Source organism: Chiloscyllium plagiosum, unplaced genomic scaffold, assembly GCF_037043375.1.
Source record: "Chiloscyllium plagiosum isolate Xiang-an unplaced genomic scaffold, Cpla_swu_hap1 HiC_scaffold_5, whole genome shotgun sequence".
NCBI classification, from domain to species: Eukaryota; Metazoa; Chordata; class Chondrichthyes; order Orectolobiformes; family Hemiscylliidae; genus Chiloscyllium; species Chiloscyllium plagiosum.
The window spans coordinates 29052779-29080459 of NW_028270143.1; the positions used below are offsets into that span (position 1 = coordinate 29052779).

The 27681-nt window shown below is 41.8% G+C and overlaps 1 protein-coding gene across 6 annotated transcripts in view; it reads right to left on the reverse strand.

The window, feature by feature from the left end:
• The window catches only part of pals2a (protein associated with LIN7 2, MAGUK p55 family member a), a 157650-nt gene that overhangs the window by 108492 nt on the left and 21477 nt on the right, over positions 1-27681 (reverse strand). For 2 of the 6 annotated variants that reach the window (XM_043689708.2, XM_043689706.2), the window contains exon 2: positions 9652-9714. The exons of 2 other annotated variants lie outside the window; for them this stretch is intronic. In XM_043689708.2, the coding sequence (XP_043545643.2) occupies positions 9652-9655 (4 nt within the window). In that variant the 5' untranslated portion in view covers positions 9656-9714. Of the gene's footprint in view, positions 1-9651; positions 9718-17763; positions 17785-27681 lie in introns of those variants that run through there. 2 more of the 6 variants (XM_043689707.2, XM_087987048.1) reach the window with 2 other exon arrangements.

Below are 27681 nucleotides of genomic sequence, written 5' to 3' on the forward strand. Positions count from 1 at the left end.
TCTTCTAAGGATTCACTTGATCTATCATGTCTGTACACCTGACATATGCTTCCTTCCTTTTCTTAACCAAACCCTCAATTTCTTTAGTCATCCAGCATTCCCTATACCTACCAGCCTTTCCTTTCACCCTGACAGGAATATACTTTCTCTGGATTCTTGTTGTCTCATTTCTGAAGGTTTCCCATTTTCCAGCCGTCCCTTTACCTGCGAACATCTGCCCCCAATCAGCTTTTGAAAGTTCTTGCCTAATACCGTCAAAATTGGCCTTTCTCCAATTTAGAACTTCAACTTTTAGATCTGGTCTATCCTTTTCCATCACTATTTTAAAACAAATAGAATTATGGTCGCTGGCCCCAAAGTGCTCCCCCACTGACACCTCAATCACCTGTCCTGCCTTATTTCCCAAGAGTAGGTCAAGTTTTGCACCTTCTCTAGTAGGTACATCCATACTGAATCAGAAAATTGTCTTGTACGCACTTAAGAAATTCCTCTCCATCTAAACCTTTAACACTATGGCAGTCCCAGTCAATGTTTGGAAAGTTAAAATCCCCTACCATAACTACCCTATTATTCTTACAGATAATTGAGAAACAGATTTATAAGGAGATTTCAATTTCCCTCTGACTATTAGGGGGTCTATAAGGTGATTATCCCTTTCTTATTTCTCAGTTCCACCCAAATTACTTCCCTCGATGTATTTCCAGGAATATCCTCCCTCTGCACAGCTCTAATGCTATCCCTTATCAAAAATGCCACCCCCCCTCCTCTCTTGCCTCCCTTTCTATCCTTCCTGTGGCATTTGTATCCTGGAACATTCAGCTGCCAGTCCTGCCCATCCCTGAGCCATGTTTCCATAATTGCTATGATATCCCAGTCCCATGTTCCTAACCATGCCCAGAGTTCATCTGCCTTCCCTGTTAGGCCCCTTGCATTGAAATAAATGTAGTTTAATTTATTAGTCCTACCTTGTCCCTGCCTACCCTGACTGTTTGACTCGCTTCTGTTCTCAGCTGTACCCATCTCAGATCGATCTCTTTCCTCACTATCTCCCTGCCCCCCCCCCCCCTTCTGTCCTCCTATTTCTGCCCTCACTAGCTCTTGGCACTGGGAGTAATCCAGATATTACTACCCTTGAGGACCTCCTTTTTAAATTTCTGCCAAATCTCTGTAATCTCCCCTCAGAGTCTCAACCTTTTCCCTTCCAATGTCATTGGTTCCAATGTGGACAATGACCTCCTGCTGACCCCTCTCCCCCGTGAGAACATTCTGCACCCTCTCTAAGACTAAGACTTATCCAACTTAATGTTTCTTTAAGAGACTCAACACCACTTCTTTCTTGATCTCAAATGTCCTAGCATATTAACATGCTCCATATTAATATTGCTGATGTTGCCCATAACCAGAGAGTTAAATAGGGAAAGTGATAACGTCTTAAAACTGCTAGTCAGAAATTTCAATAGTCTGCTTCTAACCTTTTACCCCATAATCTGAGTTAGCTCGGCACCAAGATTGTCCACTGTCCTGGAGTGGTGCTAGCAACTAGAGTGTCACAAAACTTAACTTTCTAAGCTTCCTTTTAATGAAAATAAAACACAACTGATGTCTCCATTAGCGAAATATCTTAAACTCTAAGACCTGCACTATAGGTCTGAGATTTAAACTTGAAAAGGACTGCCCAGAAATTTGGACACTCCTGGCACCTCCTACTCCAATTCTCAAAAGATAGCAAGTTACCCAAAGGAAACAGTTCAAAAGTCTAAATGCAAACACACTAAAGTGGCAACAAATCTCCAGCCACAAATAGAAAACAATAACTTCACAGTCGTTTGGGATCACATTGTGGGCCCTCAAGTGTACAAATTTGAAACATGCACTAAAACATGTAATATTTCTCACAAACCACTCACGAAAACATGGTGGCACAGTGGCTGGCACTGCTGCCTGACAGCACCAGGGACCCATGTTCAAACCCACCCTTGGGCAACTGCCTACCTGGCTTTTGCACATTTTCCCCATGTTTGGTCTGGTTTTCTCCGAGTGGTCTGGTTTCCTCCCATGGTCCAGAAAAGTGTAAATTAGGTGGTTCGGTCATGCTAAATTGCCCATTTTGTCCAGAAATGTGCAGGTAAGGTGAATTATCCATGGTAAGTGTGGGGTTACAGGAAATAGGTTAAGGCCTGGGTCTGGGTGCGGTGCTCCTTGAAGGGTCAGTGCACACTCGATGGGCCGACTGGCCTCTTTTCACACTGCAGGAATCTTCATATTCTTCTTCTGTGTAAACCTGTTGTTATTAATGGTTGACACTTAACACTGTCGTTACGATGGAAAAATAAATGAACTTTGACTAATTCCATATTTGAGGCAAACTGTCTGAGGACACAAGAATAGTGTAAAAATGGATCCATTTAAGCTGGAAATAAGGCAGTTTGTTCAAGCACAGTGAAGTGTTTTGTTCTGCATCTGGCCAAAATCAACCAAAAGCACAGTTAATACCACCTGGAGTGAAACTGAAACTGCCCCATTCCAAATGGGGACCAACTCTGTCAATATCATTAGTGCCTCAATTCATTGAATTGGTTTCCATTTGAAATAGGGCAGTTTCAGATACGTTACTGGCAGTATTAACCATGCTTTTGTCTCAATGAATTGCGACACCAGTTCTTTCAGGATGCAAGTCAACTAAATGGGTAAATCTACTCCACGAAGCACACAAGTGTCAAAACCTTTTATTGTTTACTATTAAAAAAATTAGCACATGGAAATGCACAAAACTTAAAAAGATTAAAAACAGATTAGGAGGGCATTAAGACACATTTTTGTGGCACATGACAGCTATTCAGATAAACAAAGTTTTGTTGCATATTGTTCTGTACTTAATTGCAGACTTATTAAAACTCCAGAAATTAAATGCAAGACTGCTCGCTCAAGTGCTTACTAAGTTCACTATTGTCATGTTCTTTAGTGCTCAAAGTGAAGATGACATTACTGGGAAACTGCTCACTTTTGATATGTCACTGACAAGGAACTCCCATCTCAAATACAGAATACACCAAAATACAGAACAAAGCTCATCTTACCCTGCTCCAATATTAGTACAGCTGTTCAGCTCATGAGCATGATTTTAAAAACCACCCCACACTACATATAGAATCAATCATAAAAAAACATATATCCCATTAAACCAGTCTGGATTTAAATCTACAATTGTGGAGAAGTGGTGTCGTTGTAAAGTCACTGGACGAGTAACCCAGAACCCTCGGGTGATGTTCTGAGGACATGCATTCAGATGATAAAAGTTGAATTCAATAAAAATCAGGAATAAAAAGCTAGCATAATAGCAACCAATGTTAATTGATGTAAATACCTACTTGTTCATGAATGCCCTTCAAGCACTGGTGCCTTTTAGGGAATGCAATCTGCCATGCTTAGCTGTTCTGGCCAACAGGAGCCTCCAGATACACAGCAATGAGCCTGACTCATCACTCTCCTCTGGGCAATTAGGGATGGGCAATAAATGTTGGCCCAGCCAGCTATGCAACACATTTCAAAAACGAAAAAGATCCAGATTTTGGAAACTCTCTCAAACTGGTTCTCATATTTTAATTATTCGCTCAACAGCTGTAAGCGTCTACTTCATACACTCAGGCTAGGATGGTTTTAATTTCTCAACTTCACGTGCCAAGGCAGAAGGGCAGGGGAGAATTACAAACCATTTAATGCAGATAAAACCATCCAACTCAACAAGGTCCACAGCACCAAATGTTCTGTTTTTTTTGTTAATACAACGGAGAGTGAAAAAGTACTGCTACGGTTACACAATTTTTAAAAGATTGTGAAGTTTCACATTGCAGTAAGACAAAAATTGTCAGAAGCAAAACATACCTTTCAAGACAATTGATGTTTGGAAGGAAAACTCAGTTTCTGGCAGCTAGACTATCACAGCATCAAGTAGTAATGGCGTGGACCTCCAATCAAACATCTGGTTGCTACATTACAAAACTGAAATATGATTAAGTTTGGTAGCTGAGGCAGAAACCCTCAAACGTATTGTAGCAAACCTGGATCTGCACCCAAAGGGATACCAGGTGTCAGAAAGTAAGGTTAGAATGTGCAGCTAGTTTATCCAGCTGGCTCAAATACAAATGGGTTAAACGGCTTCTTTCTGAGCTACAATATATTTTATGGCTCTAGTGTACTGACATCTGCAAGGCCAGAGGTGACATGATAGGGTGGAAGCTGAAAGGATGTATTCCCCTGTGGAGCAGCCAAGAACCATGGGATTACAATTTACAATTAAGGAGACTCCACCTAAGATAGAGATGAGAAGAAATCTGTTCTCTCAGAGGATACGTAATTTCTTCCCCACAGAGATGCAAAGGCAAGGTCAATGAATATTTTTAAAGTAGAGTTATGGATTCTTAATCCATAAAGCCAAAGAGTTTTGGATGTAGGCAGGAAGATAGAGGCCAGAATCAGATTAGTCACGGTTTTCTATTTAATACTGCAGTCTTGACTGACTGTATCATCTACTTCTGCCTCTAAGTCATGTTTATATGCTCAACTCAAAGCCCACACATCAAATAGCTGGAATTTTATTGTTTAAAAAGCTTTTCATGCTAGTCAATTAATTCCCAATTCTTTTGGCTAACCTATGCTTTCTTTTATTGGTCAGAGTATTGAGTACAGGAGTTGGGAGGTCATGTTGCAACTGTACAGGACACTGGTTAGGCGACTGTTGGAATATTGCGTGCAATTCTAGTCTCCTTCCTATCGGAAAGATGTTGTGAAGCTTGAAAGGGTTCAGAAAAGATTTACAAGGATGTTGCCAGGGTTGGAGGCTTTGAGCTATAGGGAGAGGCTGAACAGGCTGGGGCTGTTTTCCCTGGAGCGGAGACTTGAGGGGGTGACCTTAGAGAGGTTTACAAAATTATGAGGGGCATGGATAGGATAAATAGGCAAAGTATTTTCCCTGGGGTCGGGGAGTCCAGAACTACAGGGCATAGGTTTAGGGTGAGAGGGGAAAGATATAAAAGAGACCTAAAGGGCAACCTTTGCACGCAGAGGGTGGTACATGTATGGAATGAGCTGCCAGAGGAAGTGGTGGAGGTTGGTACAATTGCAACAGTTAAGAGGCATTTGGATGGGTATATGAATAGGAAGGGTTTGGAGGGATATGGGCCGGGTGCTGGCAGGTGGGACTAGATTGGGTTGGGATATCTGGTCGGCACGGACGGGTTGGACCGAAGGGTCTATTTCCATGCTGTACAGCTCTAGGACTCTATGACTCTTCATGTCTGTCCATCCACCCATCCGTTCAGTCACTCACTCACCTACCAATTAAAACCCTCCCAAGACTGGTTTCATCCTGGTTTCCACAGTCATTCCCTGACACTGTGGCTGACAATAATTTTTAGTCTCTATAGTCACCTTCATACGGCCACCAGCTTTGGTCCCAAAACTGACAACTTCCTAAACTTTCTGCTTCAAAATGAAATTATTAGCTCTACCATTGGACATTTGTTTTGAATAATTCAGGCTATTGCTCCACAAGGGGTAGAATCCTTCAGCAGACCTTTGATGTATCAAAACTCGATATGCTGGGCAAATAACAGATATCCTTCACATTAAGAAGCTGCATCTTTACTGATTAGTTTCATTAGATGTAGCATGCCAGCCCACTGAATATAATACTCCTATCTCGCCACTGGCAATGTACAGTGTTCAGCTTCAATTATAAGGAGACACAAATTATATGAACAAACAAAATTTGCTTTAAATTCATTCATGGCATGAGGGCATCACTGGCCAGGCCAGCATTTATTGTCCATCCCAGACGGCAGTTAAGAGTCAAACAATTGCTGTGGGTCTGTAGTCACATGCAGGCCAGACCAGGTAAGGATGGCAATTTCCTTCCCTAAAGGACATTAGTGAACCAGATGGGTTTCTCTGACAATCAATCAACAATGGATTCATGGTCATCATTAGATCCTTAATTCCAGATAGTTATTAAATTCAACTTGCACCATCTGCCTGGGCAGGATTCGAACCTGGAGCTCCAGCCCTGGGTCTCTGAATTAACAGCCAAGTGGTACTGACACCTTCCCTGATGATAGGTCAAATGAATAGTATTGAAGATGGCATAAAAACACCAGTCGCAAACGAAGTACACAGAGAAAGGACAAAGCACAAGTGACGTAAAAGATCGAGAGGACAGAGTAAAAGAAAACTATTAGAAAGTAGGTAGGATGCGAGTATGCTATGTTAGACATTTACTACGTATCGAGAACAGAATGAACACAGTGTTAAAAGATACAAACTTGTGATCTTTAGGAATGTTTTATCCCATCTGGCAGAGTTATTTTAAAGGAATTTTATAAAATAAGTTTCCAAGTTTGTTCAAGTTGTGACACATAGATCTGGCCCAACGCTCCAGGAAATTTGATATCTCAGCAATGAATTTCTGACTCCAGTTCAACAACTTATTCAGATTCTCAACTATCCGCCTGTGATCCTTTTTCAAGGACTATAATACTTTGCACTCACTATAATATAGTTATCCCAGTAAACTAGGAACTTGCAAACACTTTCATATTTATCCAACCAGATTTGGGGGCAAGCAATCGATTGTGATAGGGTACTCTTGAGTTAGAGGCACAGACAGACGTTTCCGCAGCCAGTAGCAGAAAATCAGAATGGTGTGTTGCCTCCCTGATGCCAAAATCAAAGATATCTCCGCAAGGGTGCATAATGTTCTCAAAAGGGGAGAGGGACCAGCAGGGGGTCACTGTACACATTCAAACTAACGATATAGAAAGGGAAAAGGATAAGATTCTGAAGGGAGAACTTGGAAGTTAGGCAGGAATTTAAAAAGGAGGTCCACAAGGGTAGTTATATCTGGATTACGCCCGGTGATATGAGCTAGTGAGGGTAAGAATAGGAGGACAGAGCAGATGAATGTGCGGCGAAGGAGCTGTTGCAGGGGAGAAGGATTCACATTTTTGGATCATTGGAATCTCTTCTGAGGTAGAAGTGACCTTTACAAGGACGGATTGCACCCAAACTGGAAGGGGACTAATATACTGGCAGGGAGATTTGCTACAGCCGCTCAGGAGAATTTAAACTAGTAAGGTGGGGGTGTGGTGGGGGAAGGACCAAGGAAATAGTGAGGAAAGAGATCAATCTGAGACTAGAACAGTTGGGAAAATGAACGAGTCAAACAATCAGGACAGGCAGGAATAAAGCAGAGAACAAGGTAGGACTGATAAATTATATTCTTGAGCAAACTGGAATGCGTGTAGTCTGGGGACTGGTGGCAAACAAACTGCTCACATCTGGGACTTTCATGCCCCAGAGCCATGAAATGCTGAAGCAAATAGTTTTCTTTCTCAACTTTGAAAAAGGTTTTTCTCACTTATAGAGTCATAGAAATGTGCAGCATGGAAATAGACCCTTCGATCCAACCCGTCCATGCCGACCAGATATCCCAACCCAATCTAGTCCCACCTGCCAGCACCCGGCCCATATCCCTCCAAACCCTTCCTATTCGTTTACCCTTCCAAATGCCTCTTAAATGTTGCAATTGTACCATCCTCCACCACATCCTCTGGCAGCTCATTCCATACATGTACCACCCTGTGTGAAAAAGTTGCCCCTTCGGTCTCTTTTATATCTTTCCCCTCTCACCCTAAACCTATGTCCTCTATTTCTGGACTCCCCGACCCCAGGGAAAAGATTTTGTCTATTTGTCCTATCCATGCCCCTCATAACTTTGTAAACCTCTCTAAGGTCACCCCTCAGCCTCCGACGCTCGAGGGAAAACAGCCCCAGCCTGTTCAGCCTCTACCTATAGCTCAAATCCTCCAACCCTGGCAACATCCTTGTAAATACTTATTTACATTGAAATACTAATTTTCTTTCTTAACTACCTCATCAGCCCATCAGAGGATTGAGCAACTATCTAGTCCTTGTTCTTATTGATGAGATCTTACCCGACAATGCTAACTTGTGAGGATCCAAAGTTTGCAACTTAACTTATTCAAAATTCTTCACATTCCCACTTATGTAACATAAAATTATAAAATAAAGCATACCAACAAAGTTTTGTAATTGATAAATCGAACATGGCTCAAGTTTTAGTACAATGCCAGTTACATTAATTGTTTAAAAGAGCAAAAAGTGAATACGCATCAGGGCTCAACTAATTGCTGTGTGTAACATCTGATATAAAGCCAAACCACAGACCAGGATGATGATAAAGGAAGCTTGATCCCTGATTTGTAGTTCAGCCACATATATTGCAAAGCAGTATGCTTTTAAACAGCTTCTCTAGCCCAATATAACATCCCAAAGGTCCTTCACCAAACAAAACTTAGCAGTAAAAGTCATTTAAGGAGATGTCAGGGCAGGCAAGACAGATTGCAAGCAGCATCTTCAAAAGAGGAAAAGAGAACTAATCAAGGTACAGAGTTTTAGGGAGGGAATTCCAGAGTTTAGAATCCTGGCAGCTGAAAGAATAGACCTTATGAAAGCAATAAATATCCAGGCATACGCAAGAAGCCAGAAGTCAAGCAGAAGATCTCAGGAATCAAGGATCTGGAGGGAGATTAGAGAAATAGAGAACGGAGCGATCATGAATGAATCTGAAAACAACAATCAGAGAATAATGGCTTTGCTCAGAGCCAATTTAGGTCCTTGACCAGAATGGGACTCGCGCACATTCAATTACAGGCAAAGTGCAGGGTGAGATCAAGTTTTTCACCAATGAGAAATAACAGGCCAGCAGAGATGAGGGTTTCAGTGGCAACTAACCTGAGTTAGAGGCAGTAACTGCAAATTTAGAGGGAGAAGTAGGTGGAGACAAAGTGAAGGTTTTGTCAGAAGCTTATTTTATGGCTAAACAGAGGGGAGAGGTTACTACCTTGGTCTGGTTCAGTCTCAGGTCATGGTCAGGGAGCTGATGCAACTGGCTCAGTACAACTGACCTTGATATCTTGGATTAGAGAAATAAAGCAGTTTTCCAATGTAGATTGCTATCTATTAATTCCATTTCCTCATTTAACATCTACACAGAACACAGATTGCTGCCTACCTCCACTCATTCAACATCCTGTATAAAATCAATACCCATTTCTGCAAAGCACCACAGATGTCTGGCACCAGTGACATTCTATCCTTAGCAGAAGTCAACACCCTCACAGGGAAAAAAAAACAAAAATCGGAAACAAACACGTTTGTAAGCAGCATTCTAGTCAGAACTTTATGAAATAAATGGCATACAGCTCTCAGAACCCATCAGTTGAAAGGCCGTATGTGATGTATTCTGTTGTTACATACACGGTCCTCCTCCACACCCCAAAGGAGCAGTTATATTCACTGAAGGGCTGAGTGACAGTCTGTGCTAAAATAGGATAAACTATCTTTGTGTTCTGTATTTACACAATGCCATTTGAGTCAAATCAATGCTAGAATGAATACAACAGATGCAGCCATTAGTATTAAGCATTAATATTAATTCAAAATGCAACTCCATATAAACACTTAACTGCATCTTAAACATGCTTGCACTCTACAATGCCTCTCAGCAATTTCCCAAACTTTTAAAATCTTCTGAAAGGCAATCTGCAGTACATTTACAATCTGCATCACACTTACCCATGTGTGTTCTTGACTGATGTACCTGCACCCTGGATATGCAAAATAAGCTCCAAATTCAGCCTGCTTCACAATTTCATCCAGTCATGTCGCGGAAAGGCAGGAAAGACAAAAGAAAACTGGGTTCAGCACATACTCCATGTAGGTAGTGATCAGGCAGATGTGTGTCATCTGTGCCGGGACTTGCCATTCTTCAAATCATAAAACGTATTTGGACACAGGATACAAAAAAATCTTCAGATCTCAAAATTAGGCAGCGTGGCAAACAGGGAGGAAGAATGATAGATGATCTTTACAGCTCAAAACAGAATGGGACAGGACAATGTCAAAAGCAATAAAAAAGGATATAACTACTACAGTGAATTTTCATTGTAACCATTATCCAAAATACACTCGATACATATTCTACAGTGGAATGTCAAATTTTCAAGAGTGAAAAGAACAAGACGGACAGTTCAATTAAGGTAGAAAAGGCCATAAAAATAAACAATTCTGAATTTCATACCTAGAGGTCTCTACAACGATTGTTTTGATGCATTTTTTGCCTCCAGCATATTATTTTACCTGATGCAACAATAGTCATGTTATTCCTTGCCATATAGGAAGCTCGGTGTGGCTATCACTGAAGAATCCAATGGATATATTTAATAGTAAGCTGTGATAATTAACATCTCTCTGGTACTTAAGAGTCTGGGGTACATTAAACTTAGATTGCACAAAGCAGCACACCTTTTGTAGAGTGTCATGCTTCAAGGTGATCCTGAGTATGATGAAGCAGGAGACCTTTACGCCCTCAACTCATGATATATAGAGAGGATATGATATGGTGTTCTTAAAATGGTGTACTAACTAAAAGACATGTTTTGTAACAGATTTGAAAACAAATGTTTTTAGTAAAATTGCCCTCAACATTTTCAATGTTAACCAGCGTTTGTTATTTGTTTTAAAAATACATTTTGTGTACAATAAACAGATTGTTTTCAGTTCCTTAAAAAGGAAGCCTGGTTAAAGACACTTATTGTGGATAGTAGTACCAAAGGAAATCAATCCGTTATATTGTAGATTGAATCAATACATTTACACTAACAGTGGAGTATTGAGATTAGATTACCAATGCATTTCTTCAATCACAGACATAAGATAAATTGTACAAGTGTATGCACTATAACTGTTGATCTATATTTAAGAAATTTAAAAGAGTTTCAATATTTGTGTCACACACTATCTCAAGTCAGAAACTATAATCCAGGGGAAAACAACGAAGTTACTTTAGAATTACTACAACACTTTTACTTTCACCTATTCATCCTCCACATTGAAACCAAAGCTTCTCTTCTGAAAACTATTCAAAAAGTTCCTTTAACCAAACATATCATTGACAATAATAATAGTCGATACAGAAATTAGACAAAACAAAACAATTAGGTATACGAGAACACAATTTCAAAAACCTGCAGATGACCGTAAACTTGGAAGCCTTGTGAAATGTGGAAGAGAATGTTGACAGACTTCACTGAAATTGAGTTTTTTTGAAGAAGAAGAAGTAACAAAAAAGATTGATTAAGGCAGAGCAGTGGACGTGATTTATACAAACTTCAGAAAGGCGTTCGACAAGGTTCCCCGTGGGAGACTGGTTAGCGAGGTTAGATCACATGAAATACAGGGAGAACTAGCCATTTGGATACAGAACTGGCTTGAAGGTAGAAGACAGAGGATGATGGTGAAGAATTGCTTTTCAGACTGGGGACCTGTGACCAGCAGAATGCCACGGGAATCGGTGCTGGGGTCCACTGGTTTTTTTGTCTTTTATGTAAATGATTTGAAAGTGAATATAGGATGTATGGTAAGTAAGTTTGCAGATGACACCAAAATTGATAGTGTAATGGATAGAAGAAGGTTCCTCAGGAGATCAATGGGACCTTGATCAGATGGCAGAAGAATGGCAAATGAAGTTTACATTTAGATAAATGTGAGGTGCTACATTTTGGAAGGCAAATCAGGGCATGACTTATGGTAAGGTTCTGGGGAGTGTTGCTGAACAAAGATCTCGAATGCAGGTTCACAGTTCCTTGAAAGTGGAGTTGCAGGTGGATAGGGTAGTGAATGCATTTGGTACACTTGCCTTTATTGGGCAGTGCATTGAGTATACGAGTTGGGAGGTCATGTTGTGGCTATACGTGATATTGGTTAGGCCACTATTGAATACTGCACACAATTCTAGTCTCCCTGCTCTAGGAAGGATGTTGTGAAACTTGAAAGGATTCAAAAAAGATTTACAAGGAGGGCTATAACAGAGAGGCTGAATAGGCTGAGTATATCTTCTCTCGAGCAGATGCTGAAGGATAACCTTGAGAGGTTTATAAAAGTTATGAAGGGCATGGATAGAGTGAATTGTCATTGTCAAGGTACTTTATTGGGATGGGGAAATCCAAAACTACAGGGCATAGATTTAAGGTGAGAGGGGAAAGATTTAGAAGGGACTTAGGGGGCAACCTTTTCATGCAGAGGGTGGTGCATATATGGATTGAACGGTCAGAGGAAAAGGTGGATGCTGGTACAATTATAACATTTAAAAAGGCACCTGGATGGGTATGTGAATAGAAAGGGTTCAGATGAATGTGGGACAAATGCTAGCAAATGGGACTAGATTAATGTAGGATAACCGGTTGGCATGGACAAGCTGAACCAAACGGCCTGTTTCTGTGCTGTACATCTCGATGACTGTAAGACTATGGCAACCAAGATTTAATGCAAAAGTGTTAAGTTATACACTTTGGCAGGATGAACAATGAAAAGCAATATAAAATAAAGGACACAATAGCAAAGGGGTGCAGAAGCAGAAGGAGGGGACTGAGGGATACACGTGCATAAATTGATGGTAGGTGGCAGGGCAGAATGAAAAAATAGTCAATGAAATCCAGGTAGGATCTGGAGATTATTAAACAGCAGTCAAAGTACAAAATCAAGTAGTTATGAGAATGGAAAAACCTCTATAAAACACTAGCTCAGCCAATTTTGGGCAGGTTTTGAAGACATTAAAGGCAGTGCAATAAATATTACCAAGAACGTCCATGGGTAAGGGACCTCAATTACATGGATAGACCAGTGAGAAGCAGGGGGTCAGTCTTCTTAGGGAAGAGAAAGCAGAGAAGATTCAAAACAGTGTTCAAAAATACAAAGGAGTCGGGACAGAACAAATAGAAATAAAGTGTTCCCAAAGATTGGAAGGATTTAAGATAACTGGTAACAGAACAGAAGGTGACATGATTTTATGTTAAATGTGCGGTTAGGAACTGGAATTTACAGCCCAGGGAGTATGGCCGAGGCAGATGTAATATCCAAATAAGAAATGGATATTTACCTAAAGAGGAGTAAGTTGTTGGGCCATGAGATAGGGCAGGAGTGTGGGACAGTACAGAGAGTCACCATGGAAATCTGGCTCAATGACCTACTATCTATGCTGTAATCATTCTATGGTCCTAAACAATTCTGATAAAAGACCTGATGATTTATCTGTGCCAAGATTTCTATACTTTTAATTGAAATCACAATGAATATCTTTGCTTGACAGCCCATGGAGATATTTCAGGTACCGCCTCACAGAACCCAAGCTTAAGAATTACCTGCTCCTTTTTCAGAAGGAAACATTTTCCAAAAATTACACACTATCAAAAGTTTCCAATTTATCTTTAGACAAAAATACACAATTCAAACCTCAAGTTTCTAGATTACACTGTTCTCTTTGGCCATGTACAATATTCTCTCTGCAAAGCAACAATTTAACATTCTCATTACTTTCCTCATCACCAGAGGAGAACTTCAACTGTACTTAAATATCTGTGCTTGTATCTTAATAAAACTATAAAATAAATTTAATATTATAACCTTGCTCAATCTCTGCTGGTTTTTACTGGCTCAGCATAACATTTGCTTCGTTATACAATAGCACAATATATGAAGCTCAACACAATCTATCCTTTGTTAACCACTCAGCACGTCCTGCCACTTGCATTTCCATGTACCTCTGTACATGGAAATCCTTCACACATTTTGGAATTGTGCCGGAGTCTCACATTATGAAGAAAATTTTAGAATTGTTCTTCACTTTTGTAGACCTGACCAAGGTGTTCGATTCTCTCAGTCTTGAAATCCTTGGTGCCCATTAAAGTCTGTCATAATTCCGAGACTCAGCTGAGATTTGATTGTCACTTACCTCATCCAAAAATGATCCTAACATGGATAACAACTACAAGTTCTTCTGCATCCCAAATGGACACTACCTTTGCCCCATAAGATCCCAAAAGGATCCTCTTTCCAATACAGTTGGTTCTGTTATAACACGCATTTCTTCTATAACGCGAAGTGGCCAGAACGCGTTCTACAAATAATGGTCTAAATTCTTCAATTGCAAACTTTCCTTACCTGTATTGACTAGAACGGGATTCTAGTCCTGGTGATTTAAATGGTACTATTATGCAATTTTCTTATAATGCGGGATCGTAGGTGGATAGAACTATCATGTTATATCAGAACAGACTGTACTACAAATTTTTTCCATAACCATTACTGCCCCAAACCTCCACTCTCCCTTGTCTATCTTCTGTTCATTTTAGATTATCTATTAAGTGACTAGTTATTTTCGAGCCACATTTCCATTCCCTCTCAATTTTGTGTTTGCAGCACTCTAATTCTTTATATTACACCATAAGTTTACACATGCTGTTACTTTAGAAGAAATGAGAAAAGGAGGAATCTGAAATTACAATGATTTAGTAAAAGAATAAAGGCACAAAGTACTAGTGTAATAACATTCTTCCTTGTAAACTAGAGTCAAACAAAGAAAACATTGAAAACTTTCAACTAACCACACATCCCAACATCCAAAATTAACACAAGCTAAACATTAACTACCGGCAAATTATAGTCAATTAAAAACAAACATGAACTGACTTCACAATGTGCAGCATACAAGGCTACAGGGGGTAGGTTCTAGTGGCACAGTAATATTGTCCCAAACCTGAGCCAAGGGGTCAGGGTTCAAGTCAATTGACAATTCCTGCTCTAACATGTTTAACTGTATTTTACACATACAGCTCTTTGTAAGTGTGCCTTCTCTGTTCTCCCTCTGCTCTTCCTCGTGTCAACTGGTTTCATGAATGTTACATTTTCAGAATTTAGGAAAAGTTGATTGGTTAGTACATGCTTCAGGGTGCAAACAGGTAACAATATTAGGGAGTTACTCACACTGCAAGTTAGAAAACTGAATAGAGCTCAAAAGACAGACTAACAGTGTAGAAAAATGAGGAGTCCTTTCAGACGAAAATAACTCAGACAATGAAAGTTACTCTCATTATGTGACCATGTCAGTGTAATAGGCAGAAGTAAGTGATGTTATAGAGTCACTGGCAGTAGATATAAAACATATAAGCGCAAAGGCAGACATAGCAGAAATAACGTAGCTAAATAAATGTTCCAAGTATGATACTTACAGAAATAGACTGCAGTACATGCAAGACTAAAATACAGGCCATAGCATCAAGTCACTGACATTCAGCTATTTATGGATTCCAAATGAGGAGACCGAATTAACAAATAATTAAGCAATGTTGCTTTAGTTATACAGTACCTCATCACTGGACACGCCTTCAAAATACTTTTTGCACCAGTAGGCAATAGCATCTTTTAGATCAGAAATTATAATAAAATTGCACCTGCTTGATTAGCTGGGTGCATTGGAATCTCGCACCTTTCAAAGTAGTATAAGCAAATTCTCTGCTGTTCTAGCAACTAAGAGTCAATCTGTTGTAATGAAACAATTATCAAATTATTTCCTTCTTTTGGTAATTTGCCATTCACAGATTTGGTGACAAATTCCCGACATGATCAAGGCAATTGGCAAAAAAAAAGCAATGGTAACAAGAAAATAATTCAGCTGGTGGTACAGTCTGGAATGCATACTTGATGTGTGGAGGCAACAGTTTTATGTGAGACTTTCAAAAAGTGAATTGGAATGGACAAACATCTGAAGAAAATAAATTTGCACAGCTATAGGCAGTGAGAATAGGGGAGCTGTTCTTGTAGCAAGTTAGTTACCAAGGGCATAATGGGTCAAAACATCTCTGCAACCATTTTATTATTCAATAACAGCAACTAAAGTTCATAAAAACAACTAATGGCTGCAAAGCAGTTTTGGATGTTCTAAAGTATGCAAAACAAAACTACAGAGGAAACTCGATTATCCAAATACCAATTATCTGAAAATCGGATTATCCGAACGAGATCTCGAGGTCCCAATAGAAACAATACATCAAAGACGTATTTCCATCAGTGATCGCGTCTTTTGTTTACAGTGATTGAACAGGCACTGTCTCCAAATGACTGACCTCCCACGCTCTCTCTCTCTCTCCCCACACTTTCCCTGGAATTCTACAGAGGAGTGTACCCTAACCCTGTACCCTAACCCCATCCCCCCCCACCTCCCAGGAATAATCTCTCCAACATTGTCCTGTACAGGGCAAACATACGACTTTTTACTGCAAATTTTTGCAGTAAAAAGTCGTGTGTGTGTGTGGCTGTGTGCATGCATGCACGATCTATTTGGCGATTTATCCCACAAACGCAGCAGAAGCGGCAGCAGCAGCAGCCACCTGGTTGTTGGTGTGCAGTCCAGATGCCCCGGAGAGGGGCCAAGGGGAGATTATGTTGGGAGCGGGGGGCTTGGGGCTGGTGTTGGGGGTGTGGGGAGAGGGGTGGTTTGGGAGTGGGGGGGGGGGGGGGGGGGGGGGGTGGCATGGTTGGGGCGGGGGGGCTCTTGCGCTGGCTGGGGGGGGACAAGCAAGATAGGGGCGGTGTTGGGGGCAAGATCCCACATGCTGTACGCTGTTGCTAGTCTTCTGAATAGGGAGCAGACTTTAAAACTCCAAGCCCCAGAGGAAAGGCATTTAAATCGATTTTCCGAATAATCAATTATCCGAATGAAATAGTGCGCACCCATCATATTCAGATAATCAAGTTTCCACTTTATATAAATCCTGTGTTTGTTTTCTTATCCAAACTGAGAATTTAGCAATAAATGGAATAAGAAGCTCGTCAAATATAACCTTCTGTAAAAGTATGTAGCATTACTCCGAATGAAACATGGTTGTTGGAATATATCCTTCATTTCTCAAATAGGCATGTTTAGATTTTTTTTACCTTTTCAGATAACTGAATCAGGTCCACATCAGCTTTCCAAATGAGCAATTCACCTAGTGCCATTCCCCTGCCTTTTCCCTACAGCTCTACATATTTTTCCATTTCAGGTTAAAAAAAAGAGCCCTTTTGAATGTTTCAACTGAACACGGCACCAAAGTCTCTGAAAAGACATTCTAGATCTTAAACCACTCACTTGTTTTTTTTTTTAAAATGTCACTTTTAAATACCTTTTTGCCAAGGATTTTACGAACAGCAACAGATTTTCCCCCACCTGCTCTAACCAGACACCTCATAGTAGTAAATATCTCTATTAAAATCACCACTCAACAGAAAACAGTTCAAATGTCTCCAATGTTTATTAATTCATTAAAAGTTAAATAAAATAAAATTTGACAGGGATAGCAGGATGGGCGATCTGTTGATGCTGCAGCATGAGTGCGCTGCTGGACAACGAGGCGTTCCAAGGCAAAACCATCTTAGTAAGCACTTGCAGCTTAAGGAACTTTGGATCCAGGTTCATCTTAGATTACATGGCCCAAAACCTAAACAGGGGAATTACATTAGCCATTTTCCAGTGCTCTGGAATCCTTCCCAACTCCATTGATTCCTGAAGGATCACCACCAATGCATCCACAATCTCGTCAGCTCTCCCCTCATCTGGGTGTAGTCTAACTGGTCCAGGTGATTTATCCACTTTCAAACCTTTCAACTTCACCAGCTTAGGGATGGCTACAAACCTCTCTGCTCGCCTTCTAGCCATTATGCCAATGCTAACATTGCATTTGCCTTCCCAAATGCCAAACCTGGGAGTCCTAATTCAGGCTAACAAGTCCCTTTGTGTTTCAGATTTCTGAAGTTACATCACATTCAGAAAATTGCCTATGCCTTTATTCTTCCTACTAAAGCGCATAGTCTCACACTTTCTCAGTGTATTCCATCTGATACTTCATCGCCCACTATCGCAGCCTGTCCACGCCCTTCTGCAGCCTCTCCACTTCTTCAACACTATATTCCTCCACCAATCTTCGTGTACCTGTAAAATGAACAGCAATACTCTTAGTTCCTTCTCCCAAATAGTTAATATACAAAGTGAATTGTTGCGGTCATAACACTGACTCCTGTGGAACCCCACTAGTCACCAGCTGCCATCCTTAAAGACACTCCTTTATACGCTTTCTCGGTCTTCTCCCAGTCAGCTATTCCTCTTATCCATAAGCAAAAAAGTGAGGACTGCAGATGCTGGAGATCAGAGTGGTGCTGGAAAACACACAGCAGGTCACACAGCATCCGAGGAGCAGGAAAATCGACGTTTCGGGCAAAAGCCCTTCATCAGGAATGCATCCACAATCTCCTCAGCTCTCACCTGTGTGTAATTCAACCGGCCCATACAATTTATCCACCTTCAAACCTTTCAGCTTCCTCAGCAACATTTACTTCGTGCTGCCTACTACATTCACCCCACCTCCTGACTCAAAGTTCTGGGATGCTACTAGCATCTTCCACCATGAAGACTAATGCAAAGTATTTGTTCAAATCCTCCGCCATTTCTTTGCTCCCCATTACTAATTCTCCAGCATCATTTTCCAGCAGTCATATGTCCACTCTTGCCCCTCTCCATTTTAAGTCTAAAAACTGTTTGCATTCTTTTTACGTTGAGTTAGTTTACTTTCATAGTTCATCTCCTCCTTTACTGCTTTTGTAGTTGTATGCTGCTGCTTTTTTAAAAAAGTGTCCCACTCATTTTTACCACAACTGTATGCTTTTTTTTATGAACATCAGCCATTGTTGCCTCATCCTCCCTTTCGTACGTTTCCTCCTCCTTAGGTTAAAGCTCTGCTCTGCTTCCTAATTTAACCCCAGAAACTCCTGCCGTTACTGCTCTACTGTCTCCCTACTAGGCTCCTCTTTCAATCAATTCTGACCAACTCCTCCCTCAACTCTAGTTTCCTTAACACAAGTGTTATACCAGCAGATTCCAGCTTCTCAATCGCAGAATGCATGGCGAATTCTATTCTAGTGTGGTTAACTTAACCACCCCAATCAAGTCTCCTTCATTACACATCAGAAATCCGGTATTGTTTCCTAGAGGGCTTTACCTCAAGCTGCTCTGGAAATTCACTGTAAACAATTCATTATCTCCACTTCATGGGATCAGCTACTAACCTGATTTTCCCATCCACAATGAAATCTCTATTATTGCAATAGTGCCTTTCCTACCACCCCACACCCTAACAACTGCTAGAGGACACGGTCCCATCAGGGTCTTTTGCCTTTGCAGTTCCTCACCTCTACCTGCACAGATGTTACACCTTCCAACCCTATAGTTAGTTCATCCTCATGGACAGCAAGAAATAATCAACTTTGGCACAGTGGTCAAGATTAGAGTGGTGCTGCAAAAGCACAGCAGGTCAGGCAGCATCCGAAGAGCAGGAAAATCGACGTTTTGGGTAAAAGCCCTTCAGTGGTGCAGAGTGCCATTCAAGTGGGAGGAGAAAATGGAACGGAGTAGTAGCAAGAGTATAATTAGGGGAATGCTATTCTCTGCAGCCATGAATCGCAAAGGCTGCATTGCCTGCCCATACCAGGATTAAAGATATCTCCTGAGGGTTGGGGGGAGGGGGCAAATGTAGTTGTTGTCAATCTCTGGACCAATAAGAATAGAGAGAAATTTCTGCTCAAACAGTTTGAAACAGCAGAATTTAGCATTTTCAGAATGTGAAATTTGGGTTGGAAATAACAGTGCTACATTTAAACAAGGGTAAGTACAAAAGTGCTGGATAAATTGACTGGTGTGGACTGGGAAAGGAGTTTGTTCAGGGACAATGGCAGAGGATTTAAAAAAATAAAACTCATGAGTCACGGTAAAAACATACCCCAGTTAGCAGCCAGGATTCTAGGAAGGGGATAAATAAGGAAGAATATTATCAATTGAAAGAAAAAAAGCATCCAACGTGACAAATGTTATTGGTAAGCCCAAAGAATTGAGGAAGTTTTAAAAACAAACAAAAGGTGACCATCTGAACAATAAAGAGGGAAAAGATAAACTAAAGAGTAAGAGTGGTTTTAAATGTATACATATTAAAAAAATGTGAACACAGGCTCCTTAGAGATTGAGGCTAGGTAAATGATAACGTGGGGCCAGGAAATGGCAGCAGAGTTAAATACTTTGCATCAGTCTTCATGGTAGAAAATACTAATAGGATTCCAAATAATCAAGGAACAGAAATTTTTTTTAAAAGTGTTGGAGGGGTGGGGAGGAATGAATTAAATAACTGTCATCACGAGAAAAATACCTTTGGGAGCTGAATGGAAACCTACAACAAGTGCCAAAGGGATCAGTATTGGAGCCACAATTGTTTACTACACATATCGAATAGGATGAGGAAAATAAATATACTATAGCCAAGTTTGCAGATGGGCCAAAAATAGGTGGAGAAAGTGAGGTCTGCAGATGCTGGAGATCAAAGTTGAAACTTTATTGCTGGAACAGCACAGCAGGTCAGGCAGCATCCAGGGAACAGGAGATTCGACGTTTCGGGCACAGGCCCTTCTTCAGGAATGAGCAGAGAGTGTTCAGCAGGAGAAGATAAAAGGTAGGGAGGAGGAACTTGGAGGAGGGGAGTTGGAAATGTGATAGGTGGAAAGAGGTCAAGGTGAGGGTGATAGGTCGGAGTAGGATGGAGGCGGAGAGGTCAAGAAGAAGACTGCAGGTCAGGAAGGCGGTGCCGGGCTGGAAGGATCCGGCTGAGACAAGGTGGGGGGAGGGGGGATGAAGAAACTGGTGAAGTCCAAGTTCATCCCCTGCGGTTGGAGGGTTCCCAGTCGGAAGATAAGACGCTCCTCCTCCGACCGTCGGGTTGTTGTGGTTTGGCGGTGGATGAGTCCAATGACCTGCATATCCTCGGTGGAGTGGGAGGGGGAGTTGAAATGCTGTGCCACAGGTTGGTTGGGTTGGTTCGTCCGGGTGGCCCAGAGGTGCTCTCTGAATCGCTCCGCAAGTAGGCGGCCTGTCTCCCCAATATAGAGGAGGCCACACCGGCTGCAGCGGATGCAGTAGATAATGTGGGTGGAGGTGCAGGTGAATCTGTGGCGGATATGGAAGTTTCCCTTGGGGCCTTGGAGAGAAGTGAGGGGGGAGGTGTGGGCGCAAGTGTTGCACCTCCTGCGGTTGCAAGGGAAGGTGCCGGGAGTGGTGGTTGGGTCGGTGGGGGGTGTGGATCTGACAAGGGAGTCGCGGAGGGAGTGGTCTCTACGGAAAGCTGATAGGGGAGGGGAGGGAAATATATCCTTGGTGCTGGGGTCTGTTTGGAGGTGGCGGAAGTGACGGCGGATGATGCGCTGTACATGGAGATTGGTGGGGTGGTAGGTGAGGACCAGTGGGGTTCTGTCCTGGTGGCGGTTGGAGGGGCGGGGCTCAAGGGCGGAGGAGCGGGAAGTGGAGGAGATGCGGTGGAGGGCACCGTCGACCACGTCGGGGGGGAAATTGCGGTCCTTGAAGAAGGAGGCCATCTGTGTTGTACGTATTTTGAACTGGTCCTCCTGGGAGCAGATGCGGCGGAGACGAAGGAATTGGGAGAATGGGATGGCGTTTTTACAGGGTCAGGATGGGAGGAGGTGTAGTCCAGGTAGCTGTGGGAGTCGGTAGGTTTGTAGTAGATGTACCTCCTGGGAGCAGATGCGGCGGAGACGAAGGAATTGGGAGAATGGGATGGCGTTTTTACAGGGGGCAGGATGGGAGGAGGTGTAGTCCAGGTAGCTGTGGGAGTCGGTAGGTTTGTAGTAGATGTACAAAAATAGGTGAGAAGGCAAGTGGTGAGGATAACAAAGTTTGCAGAGGGGTATTATCAAAGGAGTACAATCAGATCAAGCTAGTGGAAAAAAAACTTTCAGCAGATGTGGAGAAAAAATGAGGTTTTACACTTTGGCAGAAAAATTATTTAAGTGAAGAAAGACTGCAGAAAGCTAAAGCGCAGAGGGATTTGGGGGTCCTTGTGCACAAGTCACAAAATGCTAGCATCCAAGTTCAGCAGGTAATAGGAAAAGCAAATCTCCTTATCTCAAAAGGAAATGGAATCTGAAATAAGTCACGCCCAGGGATAGTGATAGTATCTCAGACATTGCCTGTAAAAAGACTTGGTCAAACAGCTGGGAGAAAGTGAGGACTGCAGATGCTGGAGTACCAGAGTTGAAAAATGTGGTGCTGGAAAAACACAGCAGGCCAGGCAGCATCCGAGGAGCAGGAGAATCGACGTTTCGGGCATAAGCCCTTCTTCAGCTGCCCAACTACTATGGCCTGTGCCACCCAGTTTTGGCACAAGTCCTTCGATGTATGCAGCGTCGACAAAGCTGTTTGCGTCATCATTTCCAGTACCTAGATCAATGTCCATCACACGTATTGCTACATTCCTTTTGTTTACATTTTGGAGCAGCTTGATAAAGCTCTGTGGTTTGCTTGATAAAAATCACATTGCTGTGGGTGTGGAGGCACACATAGGCCAGACCAGATAAGGAACGCAGATTTCATAAAACAAGAGGAGTTTTCATGAGAATCAATGATTTCATGGTGATCTTTATGCTAGTTTGTAATTCTAGACATTTTTCTTTAATTGAATAAAAATTTCTCCATCTGCCATAGTAACAACCCACTCCAGAACTTTAGGTTGGGGCTCTGGATTACTAAGTGCTGTGTGCATCTTGGTTAGCCTCTAACATTCCTTCCTGCATCCCAGCCAAGTTCATTTAAACCCTCTCCAATATCAGTAGCAAAACAGCTCACAAGGAGCCCGTCCCAGCTTTGTTTAAATGCAACCTGTCCAGCCTGCATAGGACACACCTCCCCAGAACCAGTTCTAATCTCCAAAGAATCTTAAACCCTCCCTCCTGCACTATCCTACCAGCCATACATGCATCTATCTTTATGCTCCGATTTCTGTACTCCCAGGCATGTGACACTGGGAGCAAACTAGAGATTACCAATTTTGAGGTGCTATTTGCCCATTTCAGAGTTAGTCCCTTAAATTCTGACTGTAGGGGGAAATCTGCCTATGTTGCTTCCACCAACTTGGATCACGACTGCTGATTGCTCCCACTGTTCCCTCAGGGTGCTCTGCAGCCATACAGTGATATCCCTGACCCTTGACTCCAGGAGGACGACAGTGTGTCTGTGGCCACACAGAGATACCTCGATGTGCCCTTAACTATCAAATTGCTCATCAATATTGTTTTTCCAAATTTTTTCCAGCCCCCCTGCACAGTTCAGCCATTTGTGGTGTCAGACTCAAGACTCTCCAAAACAGGTTATCCACAAAGCTTTCAACCTGTCAAATACACCACAGTGACACCAAATGCTGCTCACATTTTGGAACTCTGGGCTCAAGCTGCTGCAAAGGACAACACTTCCTGCACAAAATGGTTATCCAGGACACTGGAAGTGTTTGAACAGAAGAAAAAAAGTGTCCTGGATAACCACTTGTTCAGAAAATGGCAAGGACATGCCATTCTCACAGTACATGCACTCAAAGGCTGCACAGCCCTGCTATTTCTCTTATCCACTAGCAAATAGTATTACCAATACTTTACAAACCTTACTTGTAGTCATAAATATTACTTTAAAATAAAAGATAGACAAGATTTATGGCTACTCACTTCATAATTGCATATGACAATTCTGCAATATCTTTAACTTCTTTAAAAAGTCTGCTCAGTTATTTAGATCTAGTCACTAGACACCAAATCAGTCAAACTTTCCCTGCGAGGTCACAGTCCAAATTTTATTTTCAGGTTTGGAAGTGGTAGGCTTACTTCAATTTGTTAGTATTTGTGATACACAGTGAACAATGGTTGATCTGGGTCATTACTTTCCCAGAAGATGGCTTTAATGCACCTTATTTTGACATCAAGCTTGAAACTACAGAAAGTGAAGGAAGTTCCATTAGGAATGATTACTGGCTTTTTGTCAACATTGCAAGGACTGTAACCAGACCAGAAGCAGTAATGCTCACTCAAATATTGCAATAGTACATTCCTCACTACATGGGAAACATTAAAAGAACATTTCGTGCTGCCCACAATCTGCCAACACACTCATACAAAATTAACTTTGAGGTATTTGATTTACCAGATTAATACTTCCTGAACGCAGACTAGCATTTCATGCATTCATTTCAATATTAATTTGAACAAGAAACAATTGTTTGTAGTATGTAGGTTTTGTTAGTATATTAGGTTAGTTATGAATGTGTGTGTGTTGGGACATCACCTTTTTATGCTTCCTTATAAACTGATTCAACTGCTAAGAAGTTGTAAATTGCAAAAAATTTCAGAAGGCACAGATTTCTATGAATTGATTGATTGATTTAGTTGTCACATGACCAAGATACAGTGAAAAGTCTTGTTTCCTGTGTTACACAGGCAGATCATTACATACAGAGTGCACCAGGACAGAATTCAGAATATAGTGTTACAGTTGCAGAGAAGATGCAGAGCTCAGAATTAACATTTGAGAGGTCTGTTCAAAACAATCTGCTAACAGCAGGGAAGAAACTGTCCTTCAATCTATTTATATGCGCATTCAAACTTTTATATCTTCTGCCTGATGGACGAACACATACCCAGGGTGGAAGGGGTCTTTGATTATGTTGGTTGCTTTCTGAAGGTAGCAGGAAGTATAGATGGAGTTAATGGATCGAAGGCTGGTTTCTGTGATGGACTGGGCTGTTTTCACAATTCTCCACAGTTTCTTGCAGTCTTGGGAAGAGCAGTTGCCAAACCACACTGCGATGAATCCAGATACAGATGCACAATAGAAAGCATGCGAAACACAGAGGATGGTAGAGAGAGCCAACACAGACAACAAGCAAATGGCCTCTTTTGGTGCTGTAGCAATTGTGGTTAAGAATGATGATTGGCATGCGTTCCGAATGTAGTTTATACATATTTACATTAAGGAAGTATGAAAAGAATCAATTTTTAATGCAATTGTTGGGCCGAAGGGGCTATTTCCACACTGTAGGTAATCTAATCTAATATGTCGCCGAGGGCGGGGGGGGGGGGGGGGGAAGAGAGAGAGAGACAGAGAGAGACAGAGAGAGACAGAGAGAGACAGAGAGAGACAGAGAGAGACAGAGAGAGACAGAGAGAGACAGAGAGACAGAGAGACAGAGAGAGACAGAGAGAGACAGAGAGACAGAGAGCACAACTAATCTGGTAAGAACTTAAAATATAAGCCATAACTACTAATTTAACCTGGGGCAGTGTTTGTAGAGGAATAAGACAGTGTTATTTTCTGGGTTTGTAGATTGTGAAGGAGCAAATATGGCCTTTACAGTGATATATACTTCTTGTCAGATGTGGGAGTTTAAAGAGTTTAAGGGTTACTGCGAATTATATCTGCCATAAATGCTGTTGGATGTGAATCTTATCAGATCAAGTGGATCGGTTGGAGAGACAAATAGAAGCGATGAGGAATTTGTAACAGCAACAGTATGTGATGGATGGCAGTTATAGAAAGTCTCAGATACAGTCACATAGATGGGTTAACTCCAGGAAGGGTAAGAGAGGTAGGCAACTAGAGCAGGAGTCTTTTGTGGATATACCCATTTCAAACAGGTATGCTGTTTTGGAAAATGTAGGGGGTGATGGATTCTCAGGGGAACGTAGCACAAACAGCCAAGTTTCTGGTATTGAGACTGGCTCTAATGCAACGAGGGGTACGTCAGCTTCCAAGAGATCAATTGTGTTAGGGGATTCTGTAGTCAGAGGTACAGACAGATGTTTCTGTGGCCAGCAGAGAAAAAGCAGAATGATGTGTTGTTTCCCAGGTGCCAGGATCAAGGATGTCTCAGAGAGGGTGCAGAATGTTCTCACGGGGGAAAGAGGCCAGCAGGAGGTCATTGTCCACATTGGAACCAACGACACTGGAAGGGAAAAGGCTGAGACTCTGAAGGGAGATTACAGAGAGTTAGGTAGAAATTTAAAAAGGAGGTCCTCAAGGGTAGTAATATCTGGATTACTCCCAGTGCTATGAGCTAGTGAGGGCAGGAATAGGAGGATAGAGGAGATGAATGCATGGCTGAGGAGCTGGTGTATGGGAAAAGGACTCATATTTTTGGATCATTGGAATCTCTTGGGGTAGAAGTGACCTGTACAAGAAGGACGGATTGCACCTAAATTGGAAGGAGACTAATATACTGGCAGGGAAATTTGCTAGAACTGCTTGGGAGGATTTAAACTAGTAAGGTGGGTGGGGGGGGGGGGGGGGGGGGGGGGGGGTGGGACCCAGGGCGACAGTGAGGAAAGAGATCGATCTGAGACGGGTACAGCCGAGAGTCAAACAGTCAAGGCAGGCAGGGACAAGGTAGGACTAATAAATTAAACTGCATTTATTTCAATGCAAGGGGCCTAACAGGGAAGGCAGATGAACCCAGGGCATGGTTAGGAACATGGGACTGGGATATCATAGCAATTACGGAAACATGGCTCAGGGATGGGCAGGACTGGCAACTGAATGTTCCAGGATACAAATGCTGCAGGAAGGGTAGAAAGGGAGGCAAGAGAGGAGGGGGAGTGACATTTTTGATAAAGGATAGCATTACAGCTGTGCTATGGGAGGATATTCCTGGAAATACATACATTGAGGGAAGTTATTTGGGTGGAACTGAGAAATAAGAAAGGGATGATCACCTTATTGGGATTGTATTATAGACCCCCAAATAGTCAGAGGGAAATTGAGAGACAAACTTGTAAGGAGATCTCAGCTCTCTGTAAGAATAATATGGTAGTTATGGTAGGGGATTTTAACTTTCCAAACATTGACTGGGACTGCCATAGTGTTAAAGGTTTAGATGGAGAGGAATTTCTTAAGTGTGTACAAGACAATTTTCTGATTCAGTATGTGGATGTACCTACTAGAGAAGGTCCAAAACTTGACCTACTCTTGGGAAATAAGGCAGGGCAGGTGATTGAGGTGTCAGTGGGGGAGCACTTTGGGGCCAATGACCATAATTCTATTCGTTTTAAAATAGTGATGGAAAAGGATAGACCAGATCTAAAAGTTGAAGTTCTAAATTGGAGAAAGGCCAATTTTGACGGTATTAGGCAAGAACTTTCAAAAGCTGATTGGAGGCAGATGTTCGCAGGTAAAGGGACGGCTGGAAAATGGGAAGCCTTCAGAAATGAGATAGCAAGAATCCAGAGAAAGTATATCCCTGTCAGGGTGAAAGGAAAGGCTGGTAGGTATAGGGAATGCTGGATGACTAAAGAAATTGAGCGTTTGGTTAAGAAAAAGAAGGAAGCATATGTCAGGTACGATTCGGAGATGCCGGTGTTGAACTGGGGTGTACAAAGTTAAAAAATCACACAACACCAGGTTATAGTCCAACAGGTTTAATTGGAAGCACACTAGCTTTCGGAGCGACGCTCCTTCATCAGGTGATTGTGGAGGGCTCGATTGTAACACAGGATTTATAGCAAAAATTTGCAGTGTGATGTAACTGAAATTATACATTGAAGAATTGATTGTCTGTTAAGCCTTTCATATGTTAGAATACAGTGATAATTTCACTTCTTTCATGTGTAAATCACAAAACCCTTTTTTTTTAAAAAGTTGCATTCTCGGGTTAGCTGTTAACAATGGTGACAGCTAGACAATATGTTGAAGGTGTTAGCCCCCTGTGTTCTATGTCTATGACCTGATGTTTAGATTGATTCAAATCTAAAAAGTGAGATAACAGAGTTTTACATAAATTCATGCAGTTTTTGAGCTCAGAGTTCTACATGAATGTATGCAGTTTTTGAGCAAAGTGCAATGTAACACTGCAAGTACAAAAAAATTCACCA